Source organism: Drosophila navojoa, chromosome 4, assembly GCF_054131105.1.
Source record: "Drosophila navojoa isolate 15081-1374.11 chromosome 4, UAZ_NAV_1.0, whole genome shotgun sequence".
In the NCBI taxonomy this organism is placed as follows: domain Eukaryota; kingdom Metazoa; phylum Arthropoda; class Insecta; order Diptera; family Drosophilidae; genus Drosophila; species Drosophila navojoa.
The window spans coordinates 1489600-1508914 of NC_142892.1; the positions used below are offsets into that span (position 1 = coordinate 1489600).

At 43.1% G+C, this 19315-nt stretch overlaps 7 protein-coding genes across 8 annotated transcripts; 4 read left to right on the forward strand and 3 right to left on the reverse strand.

Annotated features, from left to right (window-relative positions):
- Positions 1 to 5: 5 nt before the first annotated feature.
- Positions 6 to 2105, reverse strand: Ilp8 (Insulin-like peptide 8). The gene is made up of 3 exons (XM_030386479.2): positions 1859 to 2105; positions 780 to 957; positions 6 to 515 (listed from the first exon to the last, which is right to left on the reverse strand). Exons 1-3 carry the CDS (start codon positions 1868 to 1870, stop codon positions 277 to 279), a joined length of 429 nt encoding a protein of 142 aa, XP_030242339.1. The 5' UTR covers positions 1871 to 2105; the 3' UTR covers positions 6 to 276.
- Positions 2106 to 5148: 3043 nt separating this feature from the next.
- On the forward strand, positions 5149 to 6867 carry beg (malonyl-CoA-acyl carrier protein transacylase beg). The gene has a single exon (XM_018100289.3). It carries the CDS (start codon positions 5258 to 5260, stop codon positions 6398 to 6400), a length of 1143 nt encoding a protein of 380 aa, XP_017955778.1. The 5' UTR covers positions 5149 to 5257; the 3' UTR covers positions 6401 to 6867.
- On the reverse strand, positions 6261 to 12516 carry scaf6 (SR-related CTD associated factor 6). Of its 2 annotated transcripts, XM_030386495.2 has the most exons (13): positions 12336 to 12514; positions 12071 to 12241; positions 11664 to 12013; positions 10550 to 10712; positions 10219 to 10291; positions 9579 to 9653; positions 8937 to 9013; positions 8675 to 8873; positions 7573 to 8604; positions 7355 to 7516; positions 6935 to 7297; positions 6696 to 6867; positions 6261 to 6635 (listed from the first exon to the last, which is right to left on the reverse strand). In XM_030386495.2, exons 1-13 carry the CDS (start codon positions 12355 to 12357, stop codon positions 6537 to 6539), a joined length of 2958 nt encoding a protein of 985 aa, XP_030242355.1. In that variant the 5' UTR covers positions 12358 to 12514; the 3' UTR covers positions 6261 to 6536. The 2 variants fall into 2 exon arrangements, 1 of the variants encoding a protein (XP_030242355.1); XR_016196885.1 differs by lacking the exons at positions 6261 to 6635; positions 6696 to 6867; positions 6935 to 7297; ... (1 more) ...; positions 7573 to 8604; positions 10219 to 10291 and having other exon boundaries at positions 8734 to 8873; positions 12336 to 12516.
- Positions 12517 to 12660: 144 nt separating this feature from the next.
- On the forward strand, positions 12661 to 15120 carry Txl (Thioredoxin-like). Its single transcript, XM_018100298.3, has 3 exons — positions 12661 to 13026; positions 13098 to 13381; positions 13439 to 15120. The coding sequence occupies exons 1-3, from the start codon at positions 12661 to 12663 to the stop codon at positions 13650 to 13652; spliced, it is 864 nt and encodes a 287-aa protein (XP_017955787.1). The 3' UTR covers positions 13653 to 15120.
- Positions 13663 to 15586, reverse strand: Ppat-Dpck (Bifunctional Phosphopantetheine adenylyltransferase - Dephospho-CoA kinase). Its single transcript, XM_030386498.2, has 3 exons — positions 14941 to 15586; positions 14524 to 14870; positions 13663 to 14466 (listed from the first exon to the last, which is right to left on the reverse strand). The coding sequence occupies exons 1-3, from the start codon at positions 15482 to 15484 to the stop codon at positions 13813 to 13815; spliced, it is 1545 nt and encodes a 514-aa protein (XP_030242358.1). The 5' UTR covers positions 15485 to 15586; the 3' UTR covers positions 13663 to 13812.
- Positions 15587 to 15853: 267 nt separating this feature from the next.
- Nf-YA (nuclear factor Y-box A) lies at positions 15854 to 17739 on the forward strand. Its single transcript, XM_030386499.2, has 2 exons — positions 15854 to 15995; positions 16144 to 17739. The coding sequence occupies exon 2, from the start codon at positions 16203 to 16205 to the stop codon at positions 17343 to 17345; it is 1143 nt and encodes a 380-aa protein (XP_030242359.1). The 5' UTR covers positions 15854 to 15995; positions 16144 to 16202; the 3' UTR covers positions 17346 to 17739.
- Bet3 (blocked early in transport 3) lies at positions 15860 to 19092 on the forward strand. Its single transcript, XM_030386501.2, has 3 exons — positions 15860 to 15995; positions 17837 to 18247; positions 18754 to 19092. The coding sequence occupies exons 1-3, from the start codon at positions 15957 to 15959 to the stop codon at positions 18838 to 18840; spliced, it is 537 nt and encodes a 178-aa protein (XP_030242361.1). The 5' UTR covers positions 15860 to 15956; the 3' UTR covers positions 18841 to 19092.
- The last annotated feature ends 223 nt before the right edge of the window (positions 19093 to 19315 follow it).

Below are 19315 nucleotides of genomic sequence, written 5' to 3' on the forward strand. Positions count from 1 at the left end.
AGATGTTTCTAGTTGTTATGTATAGAAATATAAATATATATATATTTATTATACGATAATTAAAGATAAACTTAGGATTTTAGAGCTTAATACTTGATAGATTGTTCTACGGTGTAATACTGTGGCAAGACGTGCTGCCCCGCTGCGAGGATCAGCCATATAAGGTACCTACTCTATAAGAGTGAGAGCGCGACTTAAAGATCATATTTGTGAATATGTCTTTGCTAAGGACGGAATCTGTTGCTGACTAGCGATGCCTCCGCAATGAGGCAACATTTAGCAGAAGAAATCCTCGTTGCAGCGATTGAAGCAGCAGTAGGAGATGTTGTTGTAGCGCTTGTCCGAACTGTCGCGCTTATGGCGCTTATCCTGATTGTGCTTGAGCGGCTTGTAACGGGGCAGTACATCTAGATGGATGAGTCGATGATAATGATCGCTGCTGACCTTCAAGTAGCCCCCAGTTGGAAAGCTGCTGCGCTTGACGCCATGTGGCGTCTTTTTATCCATCTTGCCATCTGCAAAGAGAGGAAAGAAGAATACAAATAAATTATTTTGAAAATGATTACATTTAAATTTAAACTTGAACTTGCGCCTTGAAATCGTGTAAGACTGCGCTTTGTTTAAATATTAAATATTTCCAATATTTATATTGATTTTTTATAGTTTTTGTAAACATTTCCGAGTTCGTTTTCCTTTTGACTCTGAGTTGACTGACTTTGTGACCTTATTAAATATGCATTTTATACTAAATACAGATATACATATATCTTTATACGTACGTGAAAGCTTATTTTTATGATGCCAGCTGGAGTCTATGGAACGTCTCTCTCTGGGTTCGTCCTTCTGGAACAAACGCTCGCAGGCCTCCATGGCAAATGCTTTCATCTTGTCCAGCGAGCAGTAGGCACGCGTCTCGCTTAGCAGACAGCTGCCCAGGATTAGGGCGAACAACATTAGCTGCAAGAGAAATATCATAAATATGATAGTAAGGAAAACTAAATTTAATTTAATTTAATTTAATCTAAAAGCAGCTAGTTATGAGTTGTAGCTGCAAGTGAATCGATATCTCTATCTATTTGTATCTCAAAGAGTATCTGTATCTGTATCTATAGGTCTTTACGTATCTCAACCGATATCGAAGTCTATCATTGTATCTGTAATAGTATCTTTAGCTATAGACTTAAACCTGCAGCTGCACCTCTAATTGTATCTACATTTCGCATTGTATCTTTATCTCTAATTGTATCTGCATCTTATACCTGAGTATATATGTATCTGAAATTGCATATGCATTTATAAGCAAACAGCTTTGACTGACGACAGCCGACGACGCGTCGTGACGCCGCTGTCCTTGTCGACTTGATGGTTTGGGGCCAACAAACTGGGTCACAAGTCGGGCACAAAAATCTTAAAAAACTGGAGCGCATTTGCAAGTCGTCGCAGCCAAATTGCCTGTTTTAATGTGCGAAAACTTCCCCGACTTCCCCGACACACAGAGTTATAATGGGAATTATGTAATAAGCATTTCCGCATTGGGCTTATGCTTATTTTATTTCTTACAGAGAACAAAAGCGCATTTGTTTGACATTTATTTTTAGCACCATACAGGTGATATTGCTACCTGTCGACAGGTTTGCATGGTACACACCCCTCTTTGGGCGGCAATCGATAAAACGGCAATAAAAAATATTTAGCATCCATTAAGTGAGTTTCAATATTTATGTTGTAAATTTCCCCACATTTAGACATATTGCACAAAACACTGGGAAATTTGCAACATAAACTTTTGAAATTGCCTTCTCAGGGATTTTCAACCGACTTGAAATAAACAACAGTTTTACATTTTATTGCAACTCACCTTAACGTGCATTGTTGTTGCTATAGATTGTGTAGTTTATTGTATTTTTTAAATGATTGTTTTTAATTAATTCCAATTGGTATTTGTAAAATTGTCTTATATGCACTTGCACCTGCCCCACTGGCAAACGCGACGTATACGTGTTATTTTTATAAGTGTTTCTTTTTTGGCGGCAAAGCGAAATCAAACGAAAAACAACCACCGACCCGTCACCTGATAAGCTGCGAACTCAAATGAAAGCTTCGCCCAATGCTGTTAGCTTTTATACGTATGCAAATACAGGGGCCGAGCCAGAGCGCAGGAGCAGCAGCAGCAGCAGAAACAGCAACAGCAACAGCAACAGCAGCTTCGTGTTCTCTGGGTAGGAGGTAGGTAAAGAGAGCAGCGCTCGCTTCGCGAACGTACGCATGCGTAAGCGAAAAGGCGCGCCGGCGCCGCAACAACAACAAAAGCCGCAATAAAAACAACAACAAATTCTGCTTAGAACTGGACCGACGTCAGACAAGAAAGGATGCCAATTAACTGCATAATTTCCTATCATTGTCTTTTTTAAGGGATTTTTTTTTAGGAAATGCCAATGTTATTTCAACATAATTGCCTTTTCCCATCTTTGTGTTTTCGTTTGTTTAGGAAATGCCAAGGCTGCTTCAACATCAATTCAGTTGGCTTTGGCGATGATTCATGTGTAGGTTTTACAGTTGCTGATAAAGTGCTAACAACGTGTGCCGGCGCCAATAAATCAAACACCTTGAACATGTAATATTATTTAATAATAATGTAATGAGGAAGCCGGCACTGTTCGCGGCCAACCTGCCTTGGCCCCAGCGCGACAGAGAAAGTTAGCCGCAGCCGCAGCGCGTGGCTAGCTCTTAGCTACCCTATTTACCTGATCTACCTTGTTGCTAGGGGGATTCCGTTACCACGCACGTTCTCTGGTGAAATAAGCGTATCTGTGTATATGTGTATGTGGGTGTGTGCGTGTGTTTACGTCGGTTTTTGTGTATTTAAGCATTTCATTCATAAACATTTTATGGTTAGCATATCAACGTCACGAGCGTTACGCCTGCGCACACTCGTGTTTGATCGTTACAAATACCTATATACATATGTATATACATATACATATTTGCAGCTGCGCTTTGCACATATACAAGCAGACTCACACATGTATAAAAATTGCACATGTTTGGGTAATAGTACTTTCACATAGTGTGGCAAAAGTCCCAACCGGACAAGGCCAACAACAACTCTCAATGCATAATTTCCCTCTCATCTCAATTGCGCTCTCGTTTTTGTTTACACGTGCGTCTGGTGTTTACGTTTTCTCAACTGGAGTGCATCGCTGAGTTAACTATTTTTTGGAGGTATAATATACACAAATTTAGTTGTATAAAGTTTCTAATAATCCTTATATATAATACCTGGTCGACATAGTTCGAATGAGTTAAAAGTTTTTTTTTTTTCAACAAAGTCCCTTACTCATATGCTCACAAGGGTATTTATGAAGCGACTTGCGGCACTTTTTGGTTTTGTTGTTTTACATGTTGTATTCTAAGGAAGAGGAGAGAGCAGAGAGCAGGCAGCAGAACGCCAGCAGGTGCTGGTAGCTGTAGCATTGACGTTTTACTGACATTGATCATTTAACGGTTTCTCTTAATGGTGCCGACGTCGAGCATTTACGTTTGCTGCATTTGTTGTTCTAATTTTACATGTAAGCATTCATTGGTACTGAATTACGCATGCGTGCTTTTTTATACATATATATTTTTGGCCAGTGTCAATGCACACTTTCGGCCGAGTTTTAATGTCGTTTGGCTTCTTTAGCTGGACTGCCCACATGCGGAAACGGGTCGTATGCGCAATGCGTGCGCATTTAGTACGACGCAATTGCAGTTTGCATACTTTTCATATATGTATATATATACCCACACACACACGACAGCCGTCCCCCACACACATGCACACGTAACTATGTGTGGCATTTTCTGGAACGTGTGTTGTTGTTCCTGTTTCCTTTGCAATTTTTGTTCTGTTAGTCTAACGGGAACGACGGCACGTTCTGTGAAAAGCCAACAGCGATCGAAGAATATACGAAACATACGAATGCGTGTATGTGCATACCTATATATGTATGTATATAAATATATGTATGTATAGTCCGCAGAACGAGCAGGAATGTGAATAAAAAAAAGCTGCTTTGGCATTTACTAAAGTATGCATTTCATTAGAAGTTTCGTTTTTTCTTTTGTTTGTTTTTTTTTTTCGTTTTACTGTTGTTATTGTGGTCTAGAACTGTTCCAGCTCCCGGCCTGGACCCAGTCTCATTCATAAATACAAATGCATATGAGTATGGGTGTGTGTGTGTGTGTGTACGTATTTCACAACCTGAATTGAAATAAACCTCACGCCACTTGCCGTCATGTCAACGATCTTCTCTTCTTCTTCTTAAATGTACCTGGGCAAAGGGCAGCGAGGCCAACTACATCTACTGCTGAATCTGTCTTTTTTTCTGATTATTTCTGTTTTGTTAATATTTTTTTATTTTCAGCTCTTTTTTTTGGCAGCCAAAATAAAACTGGTTCTCATTCTATTAGATATCATCGGCATCGGCATCGTCTTCATCTTCATCTTCATCTTCGGCTTCAGCGGCGCTCGAACTCTTGTGTGTGTCTAGACGAGTTTGGTCCTTGGCAACAGAGCTGAAAAGGAAAGCCAGCCAAGTCTGCTTTGATCGTGTGAGCGTGTGGGTTACTTTGGCGATTGTGTTGTTGGTGTTGTTGTGTGGCAGGCGTGTTCCATGAACCAGAGGGCGAAAGTGGTGCGTCACGTCCGCATCTGACTTTGACCAGGGAATAACAACAACAACAGCAACAACAAGGGCAACAGCAACAAGAACATCACCAATTTGCCATCCTTCTTTACCGGTCTGTTAAAGAATCTTCACATTCTTCGCTTCACGCTAAGAGTTCATCCAACTCTGTGCCTAGGGGATATTCGCATTTCTAATGAGCAACAGGCCGTAAACGAAGAGATAAAAACTTTTTGATGCTCTTTCATGTTCCGAGATATTTACTACAATAGACGCGCAGACACATGAGTAATATGATTCCCAATGTCACATCGAATGAATAAGATGACAAGAATGTCCAATGTTAAGGTGATCGAAAACTTAGTTGTGACTAAGCAAATGCTAGTTTTGGCCAACATAAATCAAGTTTCTGCGCGGCTGAAATCGAAAGTATATCAAAAGAAGCGGACAATGGATTTGGTAACACAAACGTCTGCTGTGGGGCGCCACTCGCTGAATCAGCTTGGGCGCCATCTAGCGTCATTTACAAGCAACTGTGAACAGCTGTTATGCAGGCCGCGTTTTTTATGTAAAGAAACGAAAAACAGAAAATGTTCGGAGCAAAAGCACGACATTTGGTGCGTAAAACGATTCTGCCGGGCAACTGCAGTTGGTGCCGCTGGAGCAGCAGTAGCAAAGCGCCAGAAGCAGCACCTAAGCCAGATGCAAATGCAGCCAAGCGACAGAAACTAATTCAAGAGCTAGCGGAACCCCTCGAGAGCAGCGGCCGGCCGGCCATCGATCCCAAGGAGACGAGTGTAGTGCTATTTCCCGGCCAAGGCACACAGTATGTGGGCATGGCCAAGGATTTGCTGCGATTCCCCGGTGCCCGACGCATCTTCGAATTGGCCAATGAGGTGCTCAAATACGATCTGCTCAAGATTTGTCTCGAGGGGCCACGCGAGAAACTCAACCGAACCGAATACGCGCAGCTGGCCGTAATGGTGTCTTCACTAGCCGCCCTGGAGCAACTGCGCGAGGAGCGACCCAAAGCCATAGAGAATTGTGTGGCAGCAGCGGGCTTCAGTCTGGGCGAGATCACCGCCCTGGTCTATGCTGGCGCAATGCCCTTCGACAAGGCGCTACAGCTGGTGCAGGTACGGGCCAATGCAATGCAAGCAGCATGTGATCAGGCGCCAGGTGCCATGGCGATGACACTGTACGGCCCGGACACCAATTTGGGCGAAGCGTGCGCCAAAGCATTGCAATGGTGCGTGGACAGCGGCGTGGAGTCGCCCTATTGTGGAATCGCCAACTACATGTACCCACATTGCAAGGTTGTGGCGGGCAGCGTCCAGGCATTGGAGTTCCTCGAAAAGCATGCCAAAGCGCTGAAGATACGCCGGATGAAACGTTTGGCCGTCAGCGGTGCCTTCCACACACCACTCATGGAGAGCGCAGTGGAGCCGTTTGCCAAGGCGCTGAAGTCGATCCGACTGCAGGATCCCATCATTCGCGTCTATTCCAATGTGGATGGCAAGCCGTACAAGAATGCCTCGCACATCCTACGCCAGCTGCCCAAGCAGATTGTCAAACCCGTCAAATGGGAGCAGACGCTGCACGAGCTTTACGAACGACGTCAAGGCGTCGACTTTCCGCGCACCTTTGAATGCGGTCCGGGCAAGGGTCTGCTTCAGGTGCTAGAGAAGGTGAATGCCAAGGCAGCGCAGACATCATTCAATGTGACCGCGTGATCGATACGTAAAATATAAACATTGGCCTTTTTTGCTTTATAAAAAATGTATTCTCTTGGCTAAAAGGAAGGAAAAGTGAACAGAAATGCGACATCAGTTGGGGGATGTAGACAAGGCAGGGTAGGCAAGCAGGCTTCTAGGCTTTGTAATCTCTGGTGCTCATGCGATGTGCGAAGGCGGCTCCCTTGTTCTTGCGGAATCTTTCAAATGGATCGTTCAGATTGTTGCCCACGCCCTAAAAGCAAAACAAATGGATAAGTCGAGCTTCAAGCAATCCACTTCTGCTGGTCCTTACCTTGTACATATCCTTGCGATCCCGCACCTCGCCGCCCGAGATGGGGGTATCGATGCCTTGGCTTTTCGAGCCCAGGCCCGTACCCGTGCCGCCCCAGCCCATTTTCATGAGCATCTGATGGCCCTTATTTGACTCCTCTATGAATTCCTGCGGCTTGGCAAAGCTGCTGCCACTGCAAGAAAGATTTCGATTAGAATTGGAGTCGGCATTGCCTTGGATCAACATTTGAGTGAACTTACAAGAAACTGGGTGGCGTGGGCGATCTGTCGCGTTCCACCCGCCTGGAGTTGTTCACATTGTTGCTATTATTATTGTTACTATTGCTATTGTTGTTGGCGTTGCTGCTACTGCTGCTGTTGCTGTTGTTATTGCTATTGTTGCGGCTATCGCGACTGTTGTTGTCGCGTTCATGGCGCGGTGAACGATTGCGTGCCTTGCGATTGCTGCCACCACCGCTACCTGGTCCTGCTCCTCCTCCTCCTCCACGACTGCGTTGCGGTGGCGGCGTAACGGCGCGTTCCACAGAACGCGACCTGGATCGTGAGCGGGATTTGTTGCGACTGATGGGCGAGCGGGTACGCGACCGACTTCGACTCTTTGAACTATTGGCGAAATCAGATATAAATATAAATACATAAACAAATGGGATTGCAGCTCACCGATAGCAGCGCTTATTGCTCTTCTTGACTTTCTCCAGGATTATGGGACTGGGTGAGCGTGACTTCTCGCGTGTGCCATTCCTGATCTCCTCCTCCTTTTGCTTGCGCGCCGCATTCTTCACCTTGTAGTACTCGTACAGACCCAGCTTCTCCCAACCCTCACTGCAAGATCATTTGATTGAATTGGTATTCATGATTTATATATTTACGCTACTCACTTGTCCCTGGGACGATCGTGTGAAGGCGCTGCATAGAAGGCATTTAATGCATTTGTCAGGCGTTCGCTTTGCGGCGCTGGCGCTGGCAAACGGATTTCCGACGGGTCTAGCGGCTTATAGTTGTAATCCTCCAATCGTATGAGTGGCACAATAAGTCCAGCCGGCAAATCGTAATAAGGCGCTGTCGGCACTTGAGGCTCCTGCATGACCATGGGCGGCTCGCCAGACTCCAGATCACAGTCCGTGTGGGGCAGTTGCTCAGCCATCTGGTCATCCGTGCGCTGCTGCATCACCACATTCATGCCTGCATTTATGGCGCCCATATTGACTCCAGAATCAACTAGGTTCGAGTGTGGCATTTGTCCGAATTGCGGTGGCTGTTGCATAACCTGCTGCTGTTGCTGCATCTGTTGCTGGTGTTGCATTTGCAATTGCTGCTGTTGCTCGTCGGGATGTCGTTGCTGATGTTGCTGCAGTTGCATTACGGCCTGTATGGCTGCATTTAAGACGCCCAAATCAACGGTCGCGTCCCCACCTGCCACGGGCAATTGTCCAGGCAATGGTGGATACTGATTCGGCAGTGGTTGCTGCTGCTGTTGATGTTGCTGCTGCTGCTGTTGTTGCTGTGGTGGCACCTGACCGTGTATGGGCGCTGGGAAGCCTGGCGGAGGCTTCGACATGTCCGGAATGAAAAACTTAGAGCCCCGTGCATCCACATAATGGCTGCCAGGTGGCGGCTGTTGCTGCGGCGGTGGTTGCTGCTGTTGTGGCTGTGGATACCCGGCGTACATGTTGCCGCCTGGCTCGTGCGTTACCGTTGGAGGCGGCGGCGTATTCATATGCTGCTCTTCCACTGTGCCGGGCATGGCGATGCGCTGCGCCATCAATGAAGGTATGGCCTTGCCCTGCGGCGTGCCCGGCTGCGCCGTTTGTGCGACCAGTATTTGTTTCTCCAGCTGCAGCTTCTGCTGCTCCAGTTGCGCGATTTGTTGCGTAGCATGTTGCATGAATATCTGATGCTGCTTTTGGTAGCTGCAGATAAAAATATAAATGCCCCAAATATAGTAACAAGTTCAAGTGTTTAATCCAATTTGCCACTCACTTGTCCAGCGTGGCCTTTGTGCTCTGCGTGTACTTGGCCACAATGTCGTGATGCGTATTCTGCAGATTCGTCTTATACTCCTGCATCGATGAGTCCGGCGACTGCAGCTTGGATATGACACACGCATCAAAGAACTTGGCCTTGGACTCCCACAAGGATAGCAGCTTCGACAGCTTCTGTCGCTGATCGTTGGTGGCAACTAAGCAAAGGAAGGCACAATTAGTATACTCCACATATGGAGAGGATTATAACAGATGCTTACTCAAGTCGGCGCTGCAGAACATCGGTATAACGACATTCTCGAGGCTGTTCTTCAAATCGCTGATATTTTTGCGCATGCTGTAAGAATAGATGTTGGCGCTTAAGCAAAACGTGCCTGCAGCTCGCATTTAAGGATGCTGTGTGGCCAGTTCGTATCAAGCACAAATCAAATTTGTCTCTCTGTCTGTCAGTCAGTCTGTTTCTTGTGCCCGAACTAAGCAGCAAAGTTTATATTATAGTTGTCTTTTGATATGAGAGTGTTTTACAATCTTTGTTAAACATCTTAGTTAAGTATTTCCCACAAAACCTACTAGCATTTTGGCATTATGACCTTCTATTATATCTAAATATAAGTGTGTATTTATAAAGTACCCAGATTTTATCAGACCGTAAAATAACTTTTTACTTTTTCAAACATATATAATAATCTCAGATAACTATATCCCCCTTATATCCCCCAATATACCCGACTATATAGTTTAACTGCATTGGGGCTGTGCATTATACGTCTGTTACATATAAATATATCAATATCTTTCTTTTTGAGCAAACTACTTATTTTTATTTAATATCCGCCTACAACATTGTTTACTTGTTTGTATATATGTATAGTTTTATTACTATTTGCTTTTTGCGAACTTACCAATGGTGGAGTATATCATTAACTAAATATATAAGATGCAATTTTTGCTGAAACGTTGAACCATTGACCAAAGCCCTAAAAATAAATTAACAAACGAAAAAAACATATTTTTGTCCATTTCTCTTTTCTCTCTTCTTTCTTTATCTCGCCTGCTGTAAGCGCAACATCAACAACATTTCTCAAAAGTGTTCGCTGTGCTGCGTATAGATTCGTATATGTGTGTGCATGTGTGTGTGTTTATGTATGTGCACGTGTATGTGTATGTGTGTGTGTGTGTGTGTCTTAACTAAGCAACTTTTTAGTGCAGCCTAACTACCGGCTTAAAGGACTCAAACGACGCTATGAGCCCAGTTTGCACCTTCGAAATTCTCTCTTTCAAAACGAATCAACGAATCAAATTTTTGTTATTAATAATATTATTATTTGTTATTATTTTTTTTTTTGTTCATCTTTCGCTCGTTCTTTTCAGAAAAAAAGACATCACTCTCTGTCTCTGTCGCTTGCACACGCTCGATTTCGATTTCATTTCGTTTCGTTTCGATTTCGTTTTGTTTTTTTCGTTTTAACACTCGATTGAAAGAAAGAAATGTAATTAATAAATGTTGAAAGATCAATTAATTAAATATAAACTGAGGCATACTTCTTTAAAAGATATTGTAAAACGACATTGATTTTTGCGCTGTCGGTTGAATGCTGTAAAATCCAGTTCTTGCCTAAAATTGCAATATCAAACGGGTTACTCATATTGTAATTGTCTCTTTTTGCATTATTAAGTTTAGATAAAGTTTGAATTAAATTTGATTTATATTTCTTAATTATTTGTGAATTTGGAATTTGCAGTTTGTCTAGCTCAAAAAGTTAACTGACGTAAACGCATATGCATATAAATATATTTATTTGGATTTTTAAAACTAGTTTTTTTTTTTTTTTTTTTTTGTAAGCCTCTCGCAGCTTTAGCTGTGCATATTTACCTGATGAGATGCTATCCTTGGTGCAGGACTCGATGATCGGCTGGAGTACAGCATCGAAATCCCTCAGGACGATACCCTGCTCAGTGGCCAATTGCTCCAGCTGTGTCGTCTGTGCCGCTGCCATCGCTTCGTCGATTTGCTTTGTCTTTTGTGTCATCAGCGCCTAAAGATTTCACGATTTCATTTCGTTTCGTTGCAGTTCATTTCAATTCGTTTCGATGTCGTGTTTGAGTTTTTGCCGTTGATTTTGTTCGAAAATTTTCACATATTTTGTATACGACAATAAACGTGGATTGCGTTTTTTTTTTTGTTTTTAATAATTATTTGAGTTTTATACACATTTGTTTTTTTGTCATTTGGTATGAAGAGTTTTTAGGTTTTTTGTTTCAAAAAATATACAATAAAGCAAAAATTTAATGTAGCATTGTAAAATTGGTTATTCAATAGGTTAAAAAAAAATCAAAACAATAATATAAACATGTAAAATGTGAATCATTAAATTAAATGCAGTTATATAAAAGCTGAAAGTATTTGTATATATTTATATATATAATGTATCCAGGACAAGGGACTGAAGAGTACAATACCGAGAAAACTGATTTCCCATCTACAATGGGTTCAGAGTATAAAAAAGAGGCATACACACACACAAAGGCAAAGCAGGAAAGGGGAAGCCCAGTTGAAGTTTGTTAAAAGTTCATTGAATGTTTGCGGATTCTTCAGGAGTTTTCGTATCTGGATCAAAAACTTGATCAAAAACGCAAGGGAAAAATTAACTTCGGAATTCCGAAGTCTGAACACGCTAATAGTCATAATTGCAGCAATATAAGACAACGAAATCCTTTAATTTAAACATAGTATGGGCCAGAATCAGAAATCCAAATTTTTTGAACATTAAATTTAAGAGTCACGATCAGAATATATATTCTGGGGAGTTTCAATTGCTGTTCTTTTACGTAAAAACGTATTGCATCTATGATCAATTAAAAATTAAAAAAGCTTATTTCCTTCAGAATCTGTGACAATTAATATATACATATATATATAGAAGTCACACCTGCGAGAAGAGAGAGAGAAAGAGAAAGAGAGCGGAAAAAAATAGTAAATTATTTACCGTATGCTGTGCGGAAAGATTTGCTTCCGATTGTTTGATTTGTTCTCGCAGTGTATTCTGTTGCATTTTAATGCCGTCCAATTGGCTTGCCAAGTTCAATGCCAAGGCCGTTCCGTTAGATGATTGTGGAGATGGAACTGAACCGGCTCCGGTTGCAACGCTAGCATTAGATGGCCACAAATGTTGTGATTTTTGTTGCTGCATACTATCCTGGACATTGTCATGCATAATTGGTGGCATTTGCTGCTGTTGTTGTTGCTGCTGCTGTTGCGGCGCATAGTGTGGATGATTGGGTGGCGGCTGTTGCATATAAAGCGCGTTCGATGGCATGCCACCTTGCTGTTTTAACACTGCATAGAAAAATATATCAGTAACAAGGAAAACAGAGATATTTATCTTCTACTTACTTGCCTGCTCCGCTGCCACACGGAATTGATAATAGTTGGCGAATTCGCCGCCATAAAGAAATTCAAACTTTGGATTATTCTGTTGCTTTTGTTTGGTAATTGCTTCAAACTCGGGTCCATTGCGTGCCACAAATTCAGCCAATTTATCTATTATATTGCGTAAACTTGCATCTGCAAAACAGTTAAAAGTTCAAGTTTTTTTTAGCGGAGCTCCGGAACGTGTGCGTGTATGCGTGAGTGTTTTAGCAAATACATTTATGCATACCTCTGGGCGGTTGAGCATCCATTGTTTTTAGTTTAGTATTTGTTTACAAACTAGCTATTTTGTAAAGAGTAAGGCTTAAATAATCATAACTTTTAACAAACAGTTCATCACTTTTTGCGGCGGCCGCAAAGAATTTTTATCAGAAGCACCCTTCTTCTTACTTTTTATTCAGACGCCATATTTAGAGCTGGAGCGTTTGCAATTCGCTATTTATCGATAGGTTTTCCAATCGAGCTGTCAGACTCGAAAAATCGAGCAGATTCATTTTTGCTGTTTGTAAAAACCTGCCAGTCATTTTGCATTTAATTCTATTGGAAAAGCAAACATGGCAGTACGTGTAATAAACGACGAATCACATTTTCAAGCGGAGCTCTCCCAGGCGGGCATACGTCTAGTTGTTGTAGATTTTACGGCAACATGGTGCGGGCCCTGCCAAAGAATCGCGCCCGTGTTTGACACGTTTCCCAATAAATATCCCAAAGCCATATTCCTTAAGGTGGATGTGGATAAGTGTCAAGACACCGCAGCTGGCCAGGGTGTCTCTGCTATGCCAACATTTATATTTTATAGGAACAGAACCAAAATCGATCGTATTCAAGGTGCTGATATAATGGCTTTGGAGGCGAAAATAGAGGAGCACATTGGCACGGGTGTTGCCGAGGAAGCAGGCGAAGATTACGGCCAAGGATTGGTAAGTATATACGCACTGCAGATGAAAGTGCACTTAAGAAATTGATTTAATCGCATGCCTAATTTATACAGATGGAGCTGAACACGTTCATCTCGAAGCAGGAATGCGAATGCTTGAATGAATCCGACGACCACAACTTGAAGCATGCTCTTACCCCGGCCGGAGGGTTCCTGCAGTCGGATTGCGATGAGCAGCTCATCATGTCGATAACATTCAATCAAGCTGTCAAAATACATTCGCTTAAGTTCAAGGCACCCCCCAAATTGGGTCCCAAGGAGGTGAAGCTATTCATTAATCAACCACGCACCATTGACTTTGATTTGGCCGAATCCATGAGCAGCGTACAGGATCTGACGTGAGTGGATTTAATCTTACTGAATATGATAATCTATTAACCATATGCTACTTTCAGCTTGGCCGAGAAGGAGCTGGAGAAGGGCAATCCCGTCAATCTACGATACGTGAAATTCCAGAATGTACAAAACATACAGATCTATGTAAAGAATAATCAATCGGGTGGCGACGTTACTCAAATTGATTACATTGGCTTCATTGGCTCCCCGATTATAACAACTAAGATGACGGACTTTAAGCGTGTCTCTGGCAAAAAGGGCGAAAGTCACTAAAGCGCATCGCTTGGCATTCAAATTGAACTTTTAGTGATTGCTCCTCTTGTGCTTTCAACTTAAAATTACACATAACACCATAACTAAGGAAATGCATTAACAATGGACAACTAACAAATTAATCAAAAAAAAGTTTGAATTAAAAAATCCTCAGCCTTCATCACAGACTACTTTGGGGTCGGCCGTCGAGTTCCTTGTTGAGCATTTTCCAAGCTCGCTCCGCCTGCAACTGTGTGAAATCGTAATCCCACTGCGAGCTGAAGATTACTTGGGATTTGGCCACAATATCAGTGTTTTTCACTTGATTAGCCAGCCGATTGCGAGCTTCCTTTTCGCTGAGATTGTTGCGCTCGATGATGCGCCGAACGGCTTCATCTGGTGGCACAATCATTGACCACACCTCGTGGCAATGGATCTCCCAGCCCGCCTTCAGCAGCACCGCTGCCTCCAGCACAACCACCTTGGGTACATTTGCTGCAGCACGCAGCTCGTCCAGACGTCTATTCACCTCCACCATTAGCTCTGGCCACACGATAGAGTTCAACGTTTCCAGCTCCTTTACATTTCCAAAGACTAGTGGACCCAGTTTTGTGCGATCAATGCGACCATCATCGGAGAGTATCTCCTCTCCGAAATGTTTCACGATTTTCTCATAGCACGCCTGACCAGGCTCGTAAACATCATGCGCCACCTTGTCGCAGTCGATCACATGGGCGCCCATCTGCCCCAGACGCTCAGCCATTTTACTCTTGCCCGAAGCAATGCCGCCTGTCAGTCCTATAATATATGGACGAGCAGGCAATTGCGGCCGTGGCTGGAAGAGATAGGGAAACATTTTAAGCTCTGTCAATGCTACGGGATCCAAGCCTACCTCCGGCTGACGCCAGCGCGTACCCAGGAGATCAATACGTGTGTTGCTGGAGCTGACCTTCGACTCGTGTATGCCGTCAACTACTTTGCTCTCCACAATATCAATTGCGAAGATCTCCAGTTGACGCAGCTGTTTTGCGGCCCGAATTTCGTTGACCTTTTGACCGCCCCGCAACGTCTCGGCACTGACTACAATTAAGTCCATATCAGGATCATGTTGCGTCGGTCCAAAGGGATCATCGATGGGCACAATATCATATTGCAGCGTGTTATCTATGTCCAATAGGAACTCGCGCAATTCGGCAATCCGCTGTTCCACGGGCAGTATGAGCTCTGGCAATATTTTCCCTGTAAATAATTTTAAAATTGATTAGTGCGTCGAATTATAACATCTAAGTGCTGAATCATATTAGTTTACCTTTAGTCATTGCAGCCGTCGTGACGCCCACGACGAGCCGTTTGCAGGCGCGGAGCACGGCCTGAGTGAGGAATATCTTGTGACCAACGTGTATGCGATCAAATGTGCCGCCCAGAACAACTGTAGGGTAAACCTTCTGATTGACATCTGTTTCCAGTAACTGGAAATCGCAGCTGTTGGCGTCATTTAGAAAAATTGTAGGCTGGCTTATGTTGAGAGCGTTGCGCAGCCTGTCGCATAGCTCCGGTTGATGCGCATCCGAGAATATCATATCAACAGGTTTCCGTAATGACAGGCCGCCGACAGCTGACTGCTCCTTGAGTGGTGCCACCAGGACGCGCAGATCCACTTTGTTGCCCACATAGCTGCTGCCATCGGCGTACAACTGTGATATAAGCCGACCCCAAGCTGGTGACGATGCAGATTGCGTTGAGCCCGTTACATTTATGTGAATGTACAGCGAGTTTACGTATTTCTCAATACTTCGCAACGATTTTCCTAGTTGCTTAATATTGGACACCACCAGCAGTCCAGTTGAAGCCATCTTATCGCATTGAATTCGCAACTAGCCAATAGCGGGTTTATATGTACTTTGGACTTGGTTTGTTATTATCATAACGACAAATTAACCTATTCGATAAGCATTGAGTTTCTTAGACTATCGCTTTGATTTCAGGGCTACCAAGAGTTTAAAATTAAATTAATAAACATTTAATTATATATATCCCAATTTGCAAATTAAGCTGTTAAATTTAGATTCTTATTTTGTCTTTTAATATAAAAATATAAATAAATTCAGATTGAAAAACTATGTATAAGATTTAAATACAAAATATAGGTATCAACATTGGTACAAATGTACCAATAGTCGCAACCACGAATAAGACCACAAACTATCGATAACATAATATAATATCGCAAAGTATCTCATGTGCAGTATACCCATCACTGAAGAAAAAAGTTTTTTCACAGATTTTGTAGCATTTTTTATTTAATAAAAATTAAACCATCTGAAAATGTCTCGACAAGCCTCTAGATTGGATGCCAAGAAAGTGGTGAGTAAACTGAATGCAGTATGGAAGACAGAACACTCACGGCTATTAGCTTGTAAGATTAGTTATTTGTTTTTGGTCGTAGTCTTAAGTACCGAACCATTTGAAGTGCCACCCACCCTCAAAATCGGCTTCACATTCGCTTTTGCAGTAAGTGCGGGCGTGTGAGAGGGAAACGCTAGCGAATCAAAAGAGCGCAACCTTCGCGCTATGGATAACCATTTCAGCAGTAACCGCACAGCAGCAGCAGCAGTAACCACAAGAATGAGCAACAGCACGAACAGCAACAGCAACAACAATGCAAACAACACAGCCAACGCAAGTGCCAACAATCCAAGCGTAAATGCGGGGACGGCAGCAGTAGGACAGCCAATTCAAGTGATACCGATGCCGTTGCTGTCGACAGCTGGAGGCCAAATCATAATCGGGCAACCGCAGGCACAGGCGCAGGCAGGCGGAGCAGCGGCTGCCCTGCAGCCACAATTGATTCCACTGCAAGCCAATCAAATCATGCTGCAGGCCCAACAGCAGCCACAGATGCAAGTGATGCAGCTTCCCGATGGTCAGACTATATTCTACCAAACGCCCACGATCACATCGCTAGATCCGAATGCCGCAGCAGCGGCAGCTGCTGCCGTAGCACAGCCCACACCGCACTACCTCAACATAAATGGCCAATTGGTGCAAATAACAGCGGCTCCCAATGCCAACCAAGGCGTGCCCACAGGCGGCCAGCAGATTATAATGCTGCCACAAATGACGGCGGTCAATGCAGCAGCAGCTGTTGCTGCCAATGCGGCCCAGGCCAGCAATAATGTGCAACAGCAGCAGCAGCCACAACAGCAGCAACAGCAACAGGCGCAAGTTCAGGTGCAACTGCAGACGACGACAACCACTGGTATCGCTGGTGGAGTAGGTGGTGGCGGGGGCAGCAATTCAAGTAGTGCGGACGTAAGCACCAGCACCACGGGTACGAATACGAACAGCGAGGAGGATGAGAATTCCAAAGGCGAAGCGGACGAGGAGCCGCTCTATGTGAATGCCAAACAATATAAACGCATACTGATCCGACGGCAGGCGCGCGCCAAGCTGGAATCACGCATACCCAAGGAACGCTGCAAATACCTACATGAATCTCGCCATCGGCATGCCATGAATCGGGCGCGCGGCGAGGGCGGCCGCTTTCATTCCGCTCAAGAGAAGGGCGACTCGTCCGGCGGCATGGATCATGGTCTGCCTTTAGCATCAAGTGGCGGGGCAACACTGAGTCGTGGCACAGCGCGAGCACCACCCAAACTGATTGCACCACACCAAACGCCGAGTATAACCATAACGGCCATCAAAACAGAATAGCCGATGCTTGAGTTTATATTGTAGATAGCACTTACCAGCCCCTTCCCCTTACCCATTTAACATAGCTCTGTAAACATTATATAGTTATTTAGATGTAATTAAGTGTAATGTTAAGCCTCAGGACAAGTGGAAAATAAATGTGTATTTATTAAAATATGTGCATATGTAACTGAAAGAATATTTTTCTGTTACTTTAACAGAAATGCTAAAAATGAGCTACACTGTCAAGTTAACAGCAGTGCAAATGCCTGCCTTAGCAGCGTAAGTGAACATGAAGTGTAAAAACAAAGATCCTCACTCTGTTAACTTAACAGCGGCCTACAGGAATATATGTGTCTATGGGCTAGGTAGGAAAACTCAATTATTATCTAAATAAAACATGTTTTTAGCCTTACTAGATATAGACAGTGTGACGAGTGTCTGCAACGATTTTATTTCTTCTCTTTCTCTCTACACCCCAAAAACCTGAACACACACAAAAATATATATAGAACTCGGAGTTCCTGACTTTAACATACGGGGCACTGGTTACACAGATGTTGCGGGACTTCGAGAATGTTGATGATGTGAACAAACAGCTGGAGCGGATCGGCTACAACATGGGAATGCGCCTGATTGAGGACTTTCTGGCCAGAACCTCGGCGCCCCGCTGCCTGGAGATGCGAGAAACTGCGGATCGTATACAGCAAGCGTTCCGTATCTATCTAAATGTACAGCCAACCATATCCAATTGGTCGGCAGCCTCCGATGAGTTTTCGCTGCTCTTCGATACAAATCCGTTGACCGAGTTCGTGGAGCTGCCAAGCGATCTGAGCAATCTGCGCTACAGCGCCATACTCAGCGGCTGCATACGCGGCGCCCTCGAGATGGTCCAGCTGGAGGTGCAGAGCTGGTTTGTACAGGTACAAATATACATACATAATGAATTACAATCATTTAGTTTACATAGTTACGTAGTATACATATCATTACATAGTTTAAATAACATTCACATTCACAGTCAGCGTACAGTGAAAGCTTTGCTAAAGCGTACAGCAGCATACTCCTACTCTATTGAGTTCCTGGAACTCCTTTGAACTCGAACAGCAAGTTTTAACTGTATCAAACTTGACTTCGACATAATCGAATTCGATTCGAATTACGACTCAGATTTGATCTGTTTAATTCAACAATTAAAAAGAGGTCTAGAATTGCAATCATAAGCTTTTATTTCTCATTAACAAAAAACAAAGAAAATTATTCGAAAAATCCGATTGAATTTGAGTTTAACAGTGTCTTAAGCATTTGATGTTCGCTCAAGAGAGTCTTCACTGTATGTGTGGGTGTGGGCGTGTGCGTGTGTCAGTGTAGAATACTTTTTGGTTGCTGCTCCTTCAAGGCAACTTTTTCGCATTTGTTTCATTTGCAGGATCAATTGAAGGGCGACAATGTGACGGAGCTGCGTGTTAAGTTCGTGCGACGTCTAGAGGAAGCCATACCAGCTGGCGAGGATTAGATAGAAGTAGACAAAGAAACATTCATATATATATATATATGAATACATATATATTAGAGCAAGAGAAATATAGTTTAAATGTTTCTCATTTAGAACATAGTTCCAGTAAATTTAAATAAACACAAACAAAATAATACTTGCATTCCGAAGTGAACTGCACAATGAAAACCACAGCAATAACAATGAATAAATAACAGTTATTATTAATTGATAAAAAATAAACGTTAACATTTTTGTTATATTTTTATTCGACTTTATACATAGTTGTCAGCTAAAAAATATAATATTTATATATAGGTATACAGATATATCCAGTAACTTTTAATACGCATATATGAATTTAAAATTGATTTTAAGGCATTTCATTAGTTAAGCTCAACTTGCAGTGGGATTTAATCTTTATATGGCTTGTGTGCATGTACCTCTAATGTGAAGATATATAAGGCTTGCATACGTGCATGTGTCTAAGCCTTGG

Coding starts and splice junctions, on each gene's coding strand:
- Ilp8 (XM_030386479.2), bottom strand. Junction 516..779: donor TCATAAAAATAAGCTTTCAC/GTACGTATAAAG, acceptor CTCTCTTTGCAG/ATGGCAAGATGGATAAAAAG.
- beg (XM_018100289.3), top strand. CDS start 5,258: ATGTTCGGAGCAAAAGCACGACATTTGGTGCGTAAAACGATTCTGCCG.
- scaf6 (XM_030386495.2), bottom strand. CDS start 12,357: ATGGATGCTCAACCGCCCAGAG. Junction 9,654..10,218: donor TTACAATATCTTTTAAAGAA/GTATGCCTCAGT, acceptor ATTTATTTTTAG/GGCTTTGGTCAATGGTTCAA. Junction 8,605..8,674: donor ACAAAGGCCACGCTGGACAA/GTGAGTGGCAAA, acceptor TTTTATCTGCAG/CTACCAAAAGCAGCATCAGA.
- Txl (XM_018100298.3), top strand. CDS start 12,661: ATGGCAGTACGTGTAATAAACGACGAATCACATTTTCAAGCGGAGCTC. Junction 13,027..13,097: donor AAGATTACGGCCAAGGATTG/GTAAGTATATAC, acceptor TAATTTATACAG/ATGGAGCTGAACACGTTCAT. Junction 13,382..13,438: donor AGCAGCGTACAGGATCTGAC/GTGAGTGGATTT, acceptor TGCTACTTTCAG/CTTGGCCGAGAAGGAGCTGG.
- Ppat-Dpck (XM_030386498.2), bottom strand. CDS start 15,484: ATGGCTTCAACTGGACTGCTGGTGGTGTCCAATATTAAGCAACTAGGA. Junction 14,871..14,940: donor GACGGCTGCAATGACTAAAG/GTAAACTAATAT, acceptor AATTATTTACAG/GGAAAATATTGCCAGAGCTC. Junction 14,467..14,523: donor CGCGCTGGCGTCAGCCGGAG/GTAGGCTTGGAT, acceptor TATCTCTTCCAG/CCACGGCCGCAATTGCCTGC.
- Bet3 (XM_030386501.2), top strand. CDS start 15,957: ATGTCTCGACAAGCCTCTAGATTGGATGCCAAGAAAGTG. Junction 15,996..17,836: donor GATTGGATGCCAAGAAAGTG/GTGAGTAAACTG, acceptor AAATATATATAG/AACTCGGAGTTCCTGACTTT. Junction 18,248..18,753: donor TGCAGAGCTGGTTTGTACAG/GTACAAATATAC, acceptor TTTCATTTGCAG/GATCAATTGAAGGGCGACAA.
- Nf-YA (XM_030386499.2), top strand. CDS start 16,203: ATGGATAACCATTTCAGCAGTAACCGCACAGCAGCAGCAGCAGTAACC.